We start from the raw sequence: 18,875 nt of genomic DNA on the forward strand, positions 1-18,875 counted from the left end.
CCAAAATCAATTTTCCGTTGATTAATTTCTACATGGCTACAGTTTTTCATCTCTTCATGACTCAGTTTCTATAACCATGATTTCATTTATTTACATGTGATTCTGTTTGTTTTTATTTATCAGTGAGGATAATAATACTCTCTGTATCCTAAATTCCTAGAGAGATTTAAAGAAATGACAATAGGTCTACTATCTCAATTAATGAAGATAAGGAAAGTGCTTAAAATATATCCTTATACAGAGAAAGCATTCAACAAATATTTATTGCTGTTACTACAATCGTGTTGAAAATGTGATGATGATAGTGATGATGATGATGAGCTGAAGAATATTAGTGACAACCACCCTATCCTTCTTTTTACCAAAACCAATTAAAGTTTATTTCTAGAATACTCACATTTTTAATCAACCACTATCTTCCTCCTATACAACTTTCCTTGTCAATTTTTAATGTTAAAACTCTCCTAATATGTAAAATTTTTCTTTCAAGACTTACTCTTCTGCATTCTCCTTGTTTCTTACATATTGATATTTAAGATATTTCCTAAGACTCAAAGTTTATATTACAGAAAAAAAACTAGTCTATTTACATAAATTTACCTGAATGGAGATCATCCAAGTAACCAAAAGCAGGCAATAATCTCCTCATTTTTTATCCATTTTTCCATCCATCAATTACTTATTGAATAAATACTCCTTGTTAGAAAACATGCTAAATATTGAGAAAAACAGTCTTGTCTTCATGAAGCTTACAGCAACATTTAATAAGAAATAATGACATAAAATGAAACCAGCTTAGAAAATTTTTAACAAGGCCCTGTATACTCTGATGCCTACCGACTTAATCACTTACTCTATCTGCTCCAGAATCAACAATGTTATTTGGTTCCTAAGCCATGTTCAACACCTCAGACATAAGGTATTTTTCTTTTTTCTTTCTGGAATGCTCATCCTTATACTATTTACCTACAACTCAGAAGTTTCTTCTAATTCCCTGTTCAACCATTTCTGAAAATCAGACAGAGTCAAATATCTTAGATTTTTTCTCTAATAGCTATGTATAACTCTCTCATATAAAAGCTCCTATTACTGATCAAGAATGCATGCCATATTTGATGAATATTTATTTACTTCCATAAATTGAAAGATCTTTTCAGGCACAGACGCAGTCTGACTTTGTTCACTCTTGCCTAATTCATGTTGAGCACAGCAATTAACACGTAAGAAGCATTCAAAATGTACATAGTTTTTAAATAAAGATATGAAATTGATACTTTTATTACATTTTTCACTCACATTTGACATTCTCAGGAAAGAAATTTAAAATTAGAAAATAATTTAGGTGAAGATATAAATATGTTACATAGACCAGTAACGACTACTGCTCTATGTTTATATACTTTAGTTCTACTTTATAGACATCTTGTGTAGTAGCCAGAAAACAACTTACTTTTATATTTTAAATCAATATAAAACCGATATTATTAGAAGCATTAATGAGATATTATAAAATAAAAAAGTATATACAATAGATTGATAGATAGATTCACATTAATATCTACAATAGCACATAAATGTAAAAATTAATTAGCCTGTCTTATGAACATATTCTACAGTACAATAATCTCAGCACATGTTAAAAAGGTCAATGCCTTAGCCACACCAATTCCAGTCTTTCTGAATCAAAACATGTGACAGGTAGGACCCAAGGATATGAATATTGGTATATTTTAAAGCTGAAATGATTAAACATTTTGAGATTGATATACACTGCACTACAAGTTACATTGAAACGTTTTTTGTAGCCTGATCAGGCGGTGGCGCAGTGAGAGAGTCAGACTGGGATGCAGAGGACGCAAGTTCGAGACCCCGAGGTCACAAGCTTGACCGCGGGATCATGTGGTTTGAGCGTAAAGCTCACCAGCTTGGACCCAAGGTCGCTGGCTCAAGCAAGGGGTTACTTGGTCTGCTGAAGGCCCACGGTCAAGGCACATATGAGAGAGCCATCAATGAACAACTAAGGTCTCGAAAGGAAAAACTGATGATTGATGCTTCTCATCTCTCTCCGTTCCTGTCTGTCCCTCTCTCTCTGTGTGTAAATAAATAAATAATAAATAAATAAATAAACAAAAAACTTTTTTTGTAATTTTATAAGTTCCACTTTAGTTTTATAAGAACATGCATGCTTTGTACTCTTAAAAGTAAAAAAAAAGTAGATTCAGTCCAATGACAAATTCTTAAGAATGAAAAAGAATGGGGGATAAGGTTAAGTTTCACCAAAGCTGTCTTGACCATCAAGCAAAATCTTATATCATAAAGAGTGAGCCCTGGCTGGTTGGCTCAGCAGTAGAGCTTCGGCCTGGCGTGCAGGGGTCCTGGGTTCGATTCCCAGCCAGGGCACATAGGAGAAGCGCCCATTTGCTTCTCCACCCCGCCCCCCTCCTTCCTCTCTGTCTCTTAACCTCCCGCAGCCAAGGCTCCATTGGAGCAAAGATGGCCCGGGCGCTGGGGATGGATTTTGGCCTCTGCCCCAGGCACTAGAGTGGCTCTGGTCACGGCAGAGCAATGCCCCAGAGGAGCAGAGCATTGCCCCCTGGTGGGTGTGCCGGGTGGATCCTGGTCGGGCGCATGCAGGAGTTTGTCTGACTGTCTCTCCCTGTTTCCAGCTTCAGAAAAATACAAAAAAAAAAAAAAGAGTGCTGCTAGCTAACATGGTACAGATGTTTACATTAGTAGAAAAGTCTCTTAATGTTACTAAAGATTATATATATAATACTATAAGTTATATAGTAACATTAAAACATTATTACAACATAGAGTACTTATATTAATGGAGCTGACATTGGTGAGAAATCTGTTATCTGAAAACAAAGATTAAGGACATTATCATGGTCCATTCTACATTAGATCTTTTCAACATACAAAATATTTCTAAGAGAGTATCCAAAGAGTCACACAAAACACTGCATAATTAAAATGTAATTATATATTAAAGAGTAAATATTTTATTGTCTTAATGACCTGGCAATATGGATTATTCATACCTCTTCAAAATTTCCATTCATGAAAAAATAAGTGAGTTGCCTAAATTACTAACATTATATTTATTTTACCTTCTTTAAGGAAAGGATCCCTTCTCTGGTCTCTTTGTCAGTGGAGATGGAGAATATCCCAACACCATCACCATTAATGATGGAGTATGTCATGTCAGCATTTGAACCAGTGTCTGCATCATTTGCCTTGATTTTTCCAACAGCTGAACCAACTTGAGCTGACTCAGGAACATACAGCTGATAGTGCTCTGAAAAATATTTTATATATTAACGTTTTGAAAATAATATTTATATTTTAAAATATATTAAATATTTAGAAAATACATTCAAATGATTAAATTAAGTAGTATATAATGAAATTGTTTTCAAATTTTATATTAGTACACTACTTAGAAATAAAATACTAGATTTACATCAACTTCAACATGTATGCAAAATAGCCTACATAAAACGAATCTGTAAATATCTTACTTAAACAAAAGCAAAATACATGAGGCATGTCAAGTTTGCATTCCTAATTTGAGTAAAACTGAAAATAATAACTAGTCAAGTATTAGTGGAATCCCTAATCTTGCTCCAGGTAGGATGTGAAAACTGAAAAAATATAGCCTACTTATAGAATGTGATTTTACTTTGATCAATAAACTTAAGTTTGGTGAAATGTATAGTCTATGACAAAAAAATATAGTGAATATTTTTATATATTTACCATATATTTCTAGTAATAATATAATATGGAATTCTACCATTGTCACTTTAATCCTTAATATAGTCTGACCCGGTGGTATGGCAGTGGGTAAAGCATCGCCCTAGGATGCAAAGGACCCAGGTTTAAAACCCTGAGATCATGGGCTTGAGTGCGGGCTCATCTGACTTGAGTGTGGGGTCGCCGGCTTGAGCATTGATCATAAACATGACCCCGTGGTTGCTGACTTGAGCCCAAAGATTGCTGGCTTGAGCAAGGGGTCACTGGCTTGGCTGGAGTCCTCTGGAAAAGGCATATATGGGAAAGCAATCAGTGAACAAGTAAAGAATTGATGCTTCTCATCTCTCTCCCTTCCTGTCTGTCCCTATCTGTCACTCTCTCTGTCCCTCTCTGTTCCTGTCACAAAAAAGAAACAAAACAAAAAACAAAGGTCATAACTCACAAGCCATTAATTAATATACATGCTGAATGATTTTTTACTTTCCATAATATTTTACAGTATAGTACTCTCTGGGTAAAAAAACACCCATTGAAATAATTTTATAGTACTGTCCAATCAGCACTTTTTGCTATTGCCAAAAGAATTTCTCAGAGTACTCTGCTTGAGTTCATAAGAAGGTTATGTACTATAGGAGTGTTATCCCATTTTTAAAAAGATTAATGTGGATTTAAAAAAAAAAACCCACCAAGACTGCAATTTTAGAAAACACATACACATATATACAAACAGAAATTATATATAATATATGTGCTATATAGTATCTCTACTTATGTATCAGCCTGAAACAGAGAGTAGTAAAGAGAAATAGGGAGATTAAACAAAGATATCATGTATTTGGTTCTCAGAAATAAATTTTATAATTTGGTTTGTAAGGACTCTTTTCTTAATTCTCCTTCTTAAAATTAAGGGGAGCTCTGGCTGGGTAGCTTAGTTGGTTGGAGTGTTCTCTTGATATACCAAGGTTGTGGGTTTGTTCCTTGGTCAGGGCACATATAAGAATCAACCAATGAATGATAACTAAGTGGAAAAACAAACTGATATCTCTCTCCCTCACTCTCTCTGTACCTTCCTCTCTCTCAGAAGTCAATCAATCAATTAATTAAAAATTTTAAAAAAATTAAAGAGGAGTTTTCTTGGCTCCTCTTAGAACATTTACTAGAGAGAACATTTATTTTTAATAGTTATTAATAATGGAAGGATAATATATGTAAATTGTATAGCAGTGAAGAATCACAGAAAAAAATCTTTAATGGTAACATAAATTGTTGTTTTGTTGAAGGATGAAGTAGGTAATGACTTGATATGAAATTATGTGGTACAACGACAACTCCAAACCCAAAGTGTCCATACTTCTATCACAATATGTACCATATTATAAGGTTTACTTGTGTCTTCCTTTTAGGAACTCTGCCATGTCCAAGAAGTCTATTTCCAACCAAGTGTAATTTATAATTTCCTCCAGCCACTTCCCAAATTTTTTCCTTTAATATAAACTCTTGATTACTTATGAATTTTAACTCATACATAAGAAATTTTTGGTTAGCTTAGACTGGTGAATCAATTAGTAAATATCACTTTGTACTAGCACATTCTCAAGCACTGAGAATATATATAAAAAAGCAATACAATAGTCCTCATTCTTACAGAATGTACATTCTTATGAGGGTGAGCAATAATGAACAAGATATATGATAAAAATATAAAGTTCTCTACATTGTGATAATGCTAAGGATAACAGATATAACGTGTTTATTAATCAGATGTTTAGTATTAATAAATCACCAAAATACTTTAGCAGGTAAGAGCAAAAGTATTATTTGGTGTTGTGGTGTATGAGACTATGACTAAGCTCCAACACTGCTAGGATAGGCTCAGTGCCCAGTGAATTGTCACTTCAGAATGTGAGCAGAAGAAGCATTCACTGGCAGGACAAAATCCTGAACACAGAGTAGAGTCACGAAATTTCATTTAAAGCTCCTGTTCCAACATGGCTTAGGATATGCTTGTTTATATCCCACTGGCTAAAGTCATTGGTAAAGCCCAAAGTTAAAGTAGCAGGGACATATGCACCACCTACAGAAAAGCATGTAAAAGTGGGAAAAGACAAACAGTTGTGAATAAACGATATTATTTGTTCACAGTCCAATTTCCAGTCATAATCCTTCAAACTCTCACAGGTAAAATCCGCTTATGTGACATTCCAAATATCTTTAAACCATGGCAACAGACTTGTTCTGTAGGTGAACTATCACCACTACAACCGTGTGGAACTATAATGTCTATTAAAAGAAAACTCACAATTATATAGGTAGCAAGTACACATGATCCTGTCCGTGCACTCTTATTCCAAAATATTCCACTTGGGCTTTATGGGGTTCTACAATAAAGATCCGGTAGAGGGGGATGCAATCTACATTTTCAGGGTCAGGGAGACAGGCAGCACTAGAGCACTTTGGGAAATATGTAACAGTGGAAGCTCTTTAGCTGCAGTAGTGGTTTTGATAGAAAGAAGGAGCTTTTTGGGGTTCTGTAGCTGGTGCCAACTTACAGTTTCTTGAACTAACACATATCTACTGGGACATTTGGTTTACTTTCTACTGAAGCCAATATTCATTATAACTAGTCTCTCTTCACTCCTCTAAATATAAGCTAATATCTCATATTAGATACCTAATTTTTGTCAAAGGTAAAATACTGGTAATTTGTTAAACTTAACTTAATTTTCTTGTATTTTTTTTTTAGTTGCCATGAAGGTTGATTAATTCTTGACAATTATTAAATATTTTGTGGAAAAATTAGATAATGTGTAGAGAGAAATATTTTTCGGAATTAGGTTTCTATTATACCAATTGCTCACTATATAGTCTATGATATTTTTCTTCTTTAAATAATTCTCAAGTAGAATGGTCTATTATCTGAAAAGTTAATTACTAGAACAATAATTATATAAATAGAAAAGCCTTAAAAATGATATGACTGACATCAGCAAAATACAGGTTAGGAAGCTCTAAGCCTTCATTTTTCTGTGGAAACATTAAAAACACCACAAACTGGCTAATAATATTAATAGGAGTTTTGGAAAAAGTTAAAAGTTTATAACAACCAAGAAAATACACAATTATGAAAAAAAGACTCTCAAAACTGTAAAAATTTGTGGTGTTTTCATTTGCTCTTGCCCCTCCCTCTCCCAGACACAGAGATCTTGGTCTGCAGGAAGGCCGAGCTCAGCTCCCAGTTTTGCCTATGAAAAAATCAGCAAGGATGACTGCTTTTACCCAGACTGACTACTAATAAAATGAGGGAAGATTCAAATTACTAAAATCAGAAACAAACTGAAGACTGAACTACAAAATTTTGTAGAAAGAAAAGAATTGTAAGACAATACTATAAAAAATTATACACCAACACTAAGGATACTGATAGGAAATTAATAAATTTTTATAAATACCAACTACAAATTGAATTATAAAGAAATCAGAATATCTACTATAAAAAGGGGCAAGAGAAAATATCAAGTGTCAATAAGCAAGTAAAAAATTGGAATACATGTGCATTACTGTTGGAAATGTAAAAACATGAATTTACTATGAAAACAGCATAGTGGGTCCTCAAAAAATTTAAACATAAAATTACCATTTGAATCAGCAATCCTACTTCTAGCTATTCACACAAAAGTATTTAAAGAGGTAACTCGAATATGCAGCTGTACGCCAATTTTTACAGCAGCATTAATGAGAATACCTAAAAAGACAAAATCATCCCAAACGTCCTTCAACAGTGAATGGCTAAACAAAATGTAATATAATATAAAATAGAATATTAATAAGTTTTAAAAGGGAATGAAATGCTGATATATTCAACAGTATGAATGGAGACTTGAACTATTATGTTAAATGAAGTTAAAAAATGGCAAATATTGTATGATTCTAGTTATCTGAAATAACTAGGATAGTAAAATTTAGAGACAGAAAGTTGAAAAGTGGTAGTTGCCATGTACTGTGGGGAAGGGGAAGTGCAGAGTTTAATAGGTATGAAGTTTCAGTTTTGCAAATGAAGAGAGTTCCAAAGAGGCATGTCATGGAGAATTGCACAACATTGTAAATGTGTGAATGCCACTGAACTGTACTCTTAAAAATGGTGAAATTGGTATACTTTATATGTACATTTTATCACAGTAAGAATTAAATAAATTCAAGGTGTGAACAACTAGTATTTGAATCTTTCTTCAGAATGGGAAAAAATGAGATATCACAAAAGCTGTATATTCATAATGATGGGGAGAATCTGATAAAAAATGAGAAATATAAAAAATGTATAATTATATTCTTTAACATGTTAACTTTGTTCTGATTCTCTAAAGTGAAGTTGAAATATGAGGTTGTATACAGGGCATTATTGAATTTTAGAGATCAAATTACTTATGGTATATTAGTAATGTCTTTTTTTCCCTTAGTTTAAATATATGTGACTATTTTCTGTTATCATCTTCTTCAGTGATTTTCAACTTTTTTCATCTCATAAACTAATTACTAAAATTCTGTGGCAAACAAAAACATGTATTCTATTTTTTACTAATCTGATAAAAAAAATAAGGATAATTTTGATTGATATACAGGAAAAAAAAAAAGTAATTACCTACTTTGGTTGCTCCAAAGCGACTTTTTAAAAAGACCAGGTACCTATACTTGTATAAAAGGATTTCTGATACCAAGAATTAATCAATCAGACATAACCTTATTATGTGATATGACCAATAAGATGCATGCTTTAAAACGTTTGGGGGCATACCATTTGAAAATTGCTGGTTATGTCATTAGGAAGTTTTAAAGCTATTTTGGTTTTAATACTGTGTGATTGTACATAGCATAAAGATACAAATATCATTATTTCATACTTTTGTTTCTGACTATGTTATAATTTTATTTGCTAGATATAACTCTTTTCACATAATTTCTTAGAATGCATCACAAAATGCTAATGACTAGTTAAAGTATATTTAAGAAGGGACTACTTGGTGGGAATAATAAAAAGGCATTTAACTCAATGAGGCTTGTCCCTTTTAATATACTTTTTTTCCCTCTAGGACAGTACTGGTTACAAAGTAATTATACTTTGTAAAAGACCTGTGTCCTTGCTTCAGTAACTTTGCCTAGTAAGCAAATAAGTAATTTCCTAAGATTAACTCAGACCACAGTCTTCCAAACTTGTAATCACTCTGATCATTACATTTATTGTAATCAATTAATATTGTTCTTATATGAATAGTATTTACTTGGGAATATAACTAGATGTATATAAAATACATATGTATTTATAGATGATTCTGGGAGAAAAATATTGGCATGTAAGTCATTAGATACAGTAATATTTGAATTATCTAGGTTTCCTGGCATTTACAAGAAGATTACCTAGAGAGTTTCTAAATCTCTCTTTTAAATTATTTTATAAAGCTAGTTTATGTTGTAGATGATATTTTCAAGTTAGGAGAAAAAATAGACAAGAAACCAGGAATTTTTCTGTATCTAAGAAACTTGTATTAAATATTAATCATGAAGCATTACATTAGGCTCTGCTTAAAAGTTTTAAATACATAAAGTAAATCACTAATACTACCGCTATTTGAGTGTTGAATATTAAAAGGATAATCATTTAATATGAGAATCTTCACTGTACTCTGAAATAACATTTTTAAATTTCCTTAACCTAACATGTTCTATGTTATGATGTGTCAACTATAGCATCGCTAATCATACTATCAAAAGTGTTTTTCTTCAAAATTAAGAAAAAATAGTCCAGTTTTAAACATTTTCTCACTTTTATCCATAAACATGACTCATAAAAAGCTAAATGATGGCAAATTTGTAAATTCTAATTGAAAATCATTACTACTTTTTCCACCGTTCTGTAAAGAATAAAAACTGATTTATAAAAACTAACTAGTAACAGTCAAAGCACTTCTAAGAAATGTCTGCTTGTGTCCATGAACATAAATATCCATATAAAAGACAAGAAGTAAAGGAAAAGTAATCTATAATTTTCCATAGCATACAGCCAAATAAATTAAAAATAAATCATAAGTTATGACTGTTAAGTTTCTAAATAGGTGATCTCAAATTATTAAAAAATATTTAACTTTCAAGTTAAACAATTGCTACAATATTATATATTTATAGTTATTACTTTGTCTGAAGTAATAATGTCTATAGATATATACACTTTATTCAATAGAATACTTGTATAGCACAGTAATTGTCTTTATTTTAAATACTAAATCATACCACATAAGATAAGTATTCTTTACAAGAGTGAATAAAATTGTTTATATTAGAGAAATAACTTGCTTGTATTAAAATTTACTTGAGAACTTCAGCTTTCTTTCAAAATTCATATCTTCAATTTAGTCACATTGAATATCAAATTGATATTCCATTACTATGAGCATCTTCCTTGATCTTTCCATTTAAACTTTAGTGGGATCGTCTTTTCATTCTGTGCATAATAGAGTGAAATATTGTCAACTAACACTGCCATAGAATAAAACTATAAAACCTGAACAATATGCCTGAAATGCCAGTTTCAAGTTACTGGAGGACTTTCAAGGTATAAAGGCTTGGGTGAAATATGACCCTTGAAAGAAAAGAAGCAAAACAGAATGAGTTTTAGAATCACAAGGACTAGCTGACATAAGAATAAAAGCACAGAGAAGAGAAAATTTCAGAGAAAGAGCCAGTGTTCAGAATTCAATTTCCCATGTAGTAAATATGAATACAGACACTACATTTGCATACGCGGAAACCTCAAGAAACCAAGAAATACATGAATAATTCAAGGAAAGAAGAAAAATAAAATAAAAAAATGAATAGCAAAATAGCAAACTAAAATAGAAATATAGCAGTTATTAAATTAATTATATATAGTAAGTTAAAATAAACAAAAATTATAAATGAAACATTTGAAGAAGCATTAACCAATATTTCTTAAACTCTTCCAAAAACTATAAGGAGTACTTCTCCACACTTTTTTTATTTAGGCCAGCATTACCCAAAATCAAATAAGGACACCACAAGGAAAGAAAATTACAGGCCAATAGAGCCGATAAACATAAGTGCAAAAATCCTCAACAAAATCTTAGCAAAATGAATTCCAAAATACTTTAAAATACTCACGAATAAAGATCATGTGAGATTTTTTTCAGAAATGCAAGAATAGTTTAACAGCTGCCAATCCATCAGTATGATACTCCATATGAACAAAATAAAAAATTAAGCTTATATAGTCATTTCAATAGACATTGAAAAAGCAGTAAACAAAATTTATCATCCATTTGTAATAAAAACTCTCAACAAAGTGAGAATAAAAGGAATTTTCCACAATATAATAAGGGTCTTTATGACAAGCCCACAGCTAACATTATACTCATTGGCAAAAAGCTGAATGCTTTTCCTCTAAGATGAAGAACAAGTCAAGAGGGCCTACTCTTGCCACTTTTATTCAATATAGTATTGAAAGTCTTACCCAGAACAATTTATCAAGAAAAATAATAAAAGATGTCCAAATTGGAAAGAAATAAGTAACACTATCACTTTTTCTAAAAAAAAGTGTATGTATATGTTTTTATACATAGAAAACCATAAATACCACATCAGTTAAAACTAATAAATAAATTCAATGATATTACAGGATACAAAATTGATATACAGAATATTACATTTCTAGACACTAAACCAGGTATCAGAAAAAAATAAGGAAAACAATTTCATTCATAATTTTATCAAAACTTTAAAATTATAAAAATAAATTCAACCAAGGTGGTGAAAGACTTGTATATTGAAACTACAAAATATTAAGGAAAGAAACTCAATAGATACAAATAAATAGAAAAAAAAATATTCCATGCTTATGGATTGGAAAAATTAATACTGTCCATACTACCCAAAGTAATCTACAGATTCAGTGAAATTCCTATCAAAATTCCATTGGAATTTTAGACAGAAATAGAACAAGCAGTTTTTAAATTTGTAAGGAACCATGAAAAATCCTGAGTAATCAAAGCAAACTAAGAAAGAACAAAGAGACATCATGCTCCCTGATACAATGAGGAAAATATAATCTCTTCAATAAATGGTATTGGGAAAACTGGACAGCCACATACAAAAGAATGAAATGCAACTACTATGTTACACCACATACAAACATTACCTCAAGTTAGATTAAAGACATACATAAGTTCTGAAACCATAAAACACACAGAAGGAAACAAGCAGTAAGCTCTTCGACAAAGGCTTTGGAGATGCTTTTTTAAATCTGACATCAAAGGAAAACCAACAAGAGCAAAAATAAACAACTCAGACTACATCAAATTAAAATGTTTCTTTTTCTTTTTAAAAAATTTTTTTAAGTGAGAAGCAGAGAGGCAGAGTGATAGACTCCCACATGCACTCAACCTAGGATCCACCCAGTAAGACCCCTATGGGGGTGTTCTGCCCATCTGAGAGTATTGCCCTGTTGATTGGCAATCGAGCCATTTTAATACCTAGCAAGTCTATGGAGCCATCCTCAGTACACTGAGCCAACTTGCTCAAACCAGCCATGGCTGTGCAAAAGAAAGAGAAGGATAGAGGGAGGGGGGGGAAGGGTGGAGAAGCAAATGATCGCTTCTTCTGTGTTCCCTGACAGGAAATTGAACCCAGGTATACTACCAGTGACCCTCTACCACAGAACCAACTGTCTAGGGCCTAAAATGTTTCTTTAAACCAATTGGAAAACATCTACAAAAGAAAAAGGCAACCTACTAAATGGGGAACAATATTTACAAACCATATGTTTGATCAGGGGTTAGTAGACATTTTTCTGAAGTACCTAATATTATTCAGCCATAAAAAATAATAAAATTTTGACATTTCACACATGGACTTCAAGGCATTATGCTAAGTAAAATAAGTCAGAAAGAAAAAAGGAAATATTGTATAACGTCTTATACATAGAATCTAAAATAAAAATAAACCCACCAACCTCACAGATACAGAAAAAAGATTGGTGGTTTCTAGAGGCAGGTTGTAGGCCAGATGGGTAAAAGGGATCAAAAGGAAATACAAATTTAAAAATTTAACTAGAACATTTAAAATAATTTTAATAATAAGCACTAATGACATCCCGCCAAAAATTAGTACTTGTATATATTTTATTCCTTAACTTTTTTATTTCTTTCTTTTATTCCAGGTCATTCTATTTATACCAATGTATTTTTTCTAAAATATTCCTTTATATTTAAAAACCCTTCTTAGCCATAGCAGGTTGGCTTAGCGATAGAGCATCAGTCTGGCATGTGGAAGTCCCAGGTTCAATTCCTGGTCAGGTCACACAGGAGAAATGCCCATCTGCTTCTCCACCCCTCCCCACTTCGATTTCTTTCTTTCTCTCCCTCTGCCCCTCCTGCAGCTATAGCTCGAATCGATCTAGGAAAGTTGGCTCTAGGCACTGAGGATGGCACCTTGGCCTTGCCTCAGGTACTAAAAATAACTCAATTGCCAAGCAATGAAGCAGAGAACTCAGATGGCAGAGCATCCCCAGGTAGAGGGCTTGCCAAGTGGATCTTGGTAGGGGCACATGCAGGACTTTGTCTCTGCTTTCTTGCCTTTCATTTAATAAAAAAAACAACAACAAATAAAACCCTTCCTAACAAAGTTTAACACCACATTACACATTATAGTAAAACAAATCAAATTAGAACTAAGTGGTTTAAACTAACTTAAAAACTAAGAACAATGTCGTTTCAAAGTAAAATGAGGAAAACATTACACCATTCAAATATCATCTGAAAAAAAAGTCTGGTGTAGCTATATTAATATCAGACATTTTAGATGTTAAAGGATGACCCATTATGAAGAGAAAGATTTACACTGAAATATTTTCAATCTGTAAAAGATAGCATGGCTTAATTCTGTGTATTCAGTAAAAGAATTTCAAACAATAACTTAAATAAATATTAAAAAGATAAATAAAAAAGTTCAGTATTATAGTGAAATATATTAACATACATCTTTCAATAGCTGACAAACAAAAATTGTTTATAAATATAGGAAGTTGGAATGGCATATGAATGAGCTTGAACTAATTTATAAGTATAAAAACTACCCATGCAGCTGCAGAATTTACCATCTTTTAAAGTGCAGAGACACATCTAAATAAAGTGCATTCTGATATTTTTTAAAGTCTTACAAGTTTCAAAAGATATATTTGTAACTATAGTAAAATAAACTAGATGTCATGTTTTAAAAAATACACCATGAAAACTCCAACTTTCTGGCAATTAAAGCATTCGCTTCACTTGGGGAGGGGTCACTCAATATGGTATACGAGATGTGTTCTAGAATTAGGCATCTGAAACCTGTATAATTATGTTAATTACTGTCATCCCAATCAATCCAATTAAAAAATAATGCTAAAAATCATGCACTTCCTATTTTGACAGATCAAAGGAGCTTCTTTGGTTGTTTCTTTTTATTTCTGTTTAAATAATAAATTAAACTATGGTTCTTTCTCCAAAATATTTTGCTGTCACAAAATCACAACAATGCCAGTTATCTTTATTAATTATATTTTCTTTAATAGTAACATTTAAACTTACCCAGATCAGTTAAACACCTGTAATTTTTAGTATTATGTGAAATACTGCCATCTATTGAACTTTTAAGACTTCATTCTCCCGATATTACATTGTACTATATTAACTCTAGTCATAACTGGGCTTAAGTTGTTGGATGACTTACAATTTTGCAATTATTTCAGGTTCTTGGAAAGTTTTGTAAGATAATCAAGTTTCTACTGTTTCATTGTGTTATTTGACATGTGATAATCTTCTTTCTCCAAATGGTTTATTTACTCTTTAAGGGCAGTTCTCAAAATGTATATTCTTTCATTTATGGTATAGAAAGGTTGCTTTATGTAATCTCATGTAAGGTATTGAATTTTACATGCATATTTTGTTTATACAGCTTAATAGATGGCAGTGTACCTGAGAGTAAACTTAGCAATAACTGTAACTATAAAATAGTTTAAGTCAGAGAAGCAAAAGAGCAGGAATCTGCAGAAGTAGAAGAAATTCCTTTCAATAAAAGGACTAATACTGAGGAATTTTACATCTTGAGATGTTTTTCCCTGAAGGAGAACTGGATGTTCTTTTGCACTTTTTTCAAGGAATTCAAGCCATAGATAGGTTGATTTCCTCTGTTTCATACAAGGCTCACTTTCCTAACATTCTCTTGTCCTCATGCAGATTTTCCTGAAATTGAGTAGTGGCTTGTCTCTTCCATAGGCATCGCTTTTCTGACACCCTTGCAACCTTCCTGACACTAACAAGTGACTTGCTTCAGCCTGGACCTTTATTTGTCTTGTCTACTAGGCCACTGAGTTTGCAACTCTAGAGTAGATGTTATATAGCAAATTATTATTCTAGTACACTGTAGCTCTCAAACACTTACTCAAAGTCTATCTACTTTAAATTAAAATACAGTGCTAGCTTTAAATTAAGATACATGATATTTAAAGCTGGCTTACTTTGTCAGGCCATGGGAAGAAAAAAGAATAAGTAAAAAGACTATGAAGTATTATTTTTGCAGTTTTGTGGACTGGATGTTTATACTAGAATCATTCACAGCAGTGGTGTCAGAAAGATGGCTCTCTCAGACAGGTAAGGAGGGAAGGAGGTCAGGAAAACTATCAAAAAATAACATCCGAAGAGAAACAATTAGAGTACTGGATCTATTTTATAACTTCTTATGCTTTTATATATGTTGAATTATATATAGATTTGTGCTTTTTATGGTGCTTCATGAATACCAGTCCTCACAATATATCATTTTTTTTCTCCCAGCAGTTTACAAAGTTTCCCATTATCTAGGTAGCCATCTGATGAGTTATAATGCATACAGGTAAATGAAAAATACTTTACTGCGAGCTACTCCTGTCATGGTGATGTTAAATTATCCTGAAAGTAGCAGTACGTTAGTGCAATATGAGTACAAAATAAAATATCTTTTAAACAAGTCAGAGTGTGTATGGCCCCTGTTTTAAAACTAACTGCATGTTGCAGTGTGGCTGGAATGACATCTGTCAGTCATTCTGCTTAGACTATTATCATCTAAAGAAAGAGAGATCCCATTAGATATAATAAGTTCACTCAGAGAGCACACATTTATGGTTTCTTTGTCAGGTAAAATGATGGTTTTCACCATGAACAGATGCCTCAACAGTAACACTGTTATTAATCAATAAGAAAGATAGAAATAAATTTTGTACATTCATCATATTATAATTTTTTAATTTTTTAATCAATTTTAGTGGACCTCTAAATATTAAAATTAGTTTATAGAGAGAAGGAGATGATATTTGTATCATGATCAAGCATTTATTGAGCCCTTATTGAATAGAACTGGATTTGCTCCTGATTAAGATCTATGATATTAGTATATGCCTTAAAAATAGTGGTAGCAGAATCTACTTGAAAATAAGGTAGACAAGTTAGTATTATAAGTTATACTAAAGTTTGCATTCATTCCAGTTTAGCAAATTACTCATTATCTTTTAAAAATATTTTTGTGCTTAATTTTTTTCAACTTATCAAATAATGGCACTTTTATGAGTGATATATGTGTATATGCATATTGTGTGAAGTAAATGATAAACTAAATACAAAAGTGCACTGTATTTTATACAATGACACTTAAATATGTTATGGTTTAATGTAATATGCACCTATCTTATATGTATAATTTTCTTTTAGACAAAATTTCTTCACAGGGCAAAGGCCAGTGAACCAGATCACATAACCTTACCTCTAGAACCAATATTTTAAAGTGGTTTTGGCTTACTTTGAACTTGACTTGCAACAATATCTTTTAACTCTAGTATTTGGACAGAGTATTTACATTGGATTCATTCACTCAGTCATTAGCAATAATTTTTCAAGGACTGGACACTGATCTGAACACCTAAGCTTACAATGACAATTCAAGCAACATTCTTACTTAGAGGGGTGCATAGCAGTCGAGGAAATATGCACCTCTGGAAATAAATATAACATGAAAGTAATGTGGGAAAGTGGTATGTAACTGGAAATTAAGATTACTTAACTCTGTTAATTCTGCAGGACAATTCAAAGAGTTTTAAACAGACAAACAAATAAATGTGAGTGTAGAGAATTCTGAGTAGAATTAAGGATGTGCAAAGTGTTATCATGTTTTAGGAATAGGCCGTATTCCATCCTGGCTGGGCCTGTGGTGTACTGTAAACAATATTAAGAAATAAAACAGGGAAAAGCATGTAGCACTGACCTGTTAAGAGCCGTTACTGACATACCACATGGTCTATTAGTTTTTAAATATCATGTATAAGAAGAACATGTATAAGATCCCCTACAGGACTTTTATAATTAAAGATCATTCTATAAAATGTCACCTATAGATATCTTCCACATTAGAAATACTCAAATATAATTATCTCCATCCCATTTTGAGGATGTCATAAATATTAATTCCTTCCAAGCCCACACACCTGATTCTTTTCTCCTGAATTGCCTGCTAGTTTATGCTCTACATTCTCAAACCCATATTCTACTCCGAGATCTTATCCTATTATATTAGCTGTATACTGTTGTTGGATGTTATGTGAATGTGCGTGTGAAGAGCATTCATTCCTTCTCCTTTTAAATTTTAGTGAAAAAGGTACATATGAAATCATGTAGCATGAGCATGCACATATCAAAATGTATTTTAAATATCTTCATGAATACCTAATAATCCATAAATACTTTTTATTTTTATTTATTTTTTATTTATTTATTTATATATATATTTTTGTATTTTTCTGAAGCTGGAAACAGGGAGGCAGTCAGACAGACTCCCGCATGCGTGGGACTGGGATCCACCTAGCATGCCCACCAGGAGGCAATGCTCCACCCACCTGGGGCATTGCTCTGTTGCAACCAGAGCCATTCTAGCACCTGAGGCAGAGGCCACAGAGCCATCCTCAGCACCTGGGCCAACTTTGCTCCAGTGGAGCCTTGGCTGTGGGAGGGGAAGAGAGAGACAGAGAGGGAGGAGAGGGAAGGGGTGGAGAAGCAGATGGGGGACTCTCCTGTGTGCCCTGGCCGGGAATCGAACCCGGGACTCCTGCACACCAGGCTGATGCTCTACCACTGAGCCAACCGGCCAGGGCCCATTCCCGGGTTCGATTCCTGGCCAGGGCACACAGGAGAGGCCCCCATCTGCTTCTCCACCCCTCCCCCTCTCCTTCCTCTCTGTCTCTTCCCCTCCCGCAGCCAAGGCTCCATTGGAGCAAAGTTTGCCCTGGCGCTGAGGATAGCTCTGTGGCCTCTGCCTCAGGTGCTAGAATGGCTCTGGTTGCAACAGAGCAATGCCCCAGGTGGGCGGAGCATCACCCCCTGGTGGGCATGCCAGGTGGATCCCAGTCCTGCGCATGCGGGAGTCTGTCTGACTGCCTCCCCGTTTCCAGCTTCAGAAAAATAAATAAATAAATAAATAAATAAATAAATAAATAAATAAATAAATAAATAAAATGCAGAATATCATTACTTAGTATAACTATAGCATATTAAATATTTAACTGTGATATCAATGGGAATAGATACCTTTAAAACAATAAAAATTATCTACCAGGTTGAGGAGACAATAAGAATGATTTCTTTAGTCTTCTTTATAGAAGGGAGAATATCTAGCACAGAATTAAAATATTTCCATTTGAGAAAATAGTTCTATGATATTATATATTCAAGTATTTCATTTTTTTCCATAAATGCATAGTAATAAATTCAAATCAGAAGAAATAGGTACATACTCTGAGGAAACCGTGGGGGGTTGTCGTTGACATCGGTCAGGGTAATGTTGACTGTTGTCGATCCTGATAGCCCTCCGACTTGCCCAGCCATATCTTTGGCTTGAATGACCACCGAGTAGTGTTCTCTGGCTTCTCTGTCCATGTTATGTAAGGCAGTTCTAATAACTCCTGTAACACATATTCAAAAACCCAGTATGGATTATACAATAAATGAGAACTAACACAGGAATACTTCTGTTTTTTTCTGTTTTAAGAAATGCAT

At 32.9% G+C, this 18,875-nt stretch overlaps 1 protein-coding gene across 3 annotated transcripts in view; it reads right to left on the reverse strand.

The window, feature by feature from the left end:
• CDH18 (cadherin 18) overlaps window positions 1-18,875 on the reverse strand; it is a 713,946-nt gene that overhangs the window by 85,059 nt on the left and 610,012 nt on the right. For all 3 annotated transcript variants that reach the window (XM_066244055.1, XM_066244046.1, XM_066244062.1), the window contains exons 5-6: window positions 18,614-18,781; window positions 3,114-3,301 (exon numbers count right to left, since the gene is read on the reverse strand). In XM_066244055.1, coding sequence (XP_066100152.1) covers window positions 3,114-3,301; window positions 18,614-18,781 — 356 coding nt within the window. The remainder of the gene's footprint in view (window positions 1-3,113; window positions 3,302-18,613; window positions 18,782-18,875) is intronic.

Source organism: Saccopteryx bilineata, chromosome 1 (genome assembly GCF_036850765.1).
Source record: "Saccopteryx bilineata isolate mSacBil1 chromosome 1, mSacBil1_pri_phased_curated, whole genome shotgun sequence".
Classification (NCBI taxonomy): domain Eukaryota; kingdom Metazoa; phylum Chordata; class Mammalia; order Chiroptera; family Emballonuridae; genus Saccopteryx; species Saccopteryx bilineata.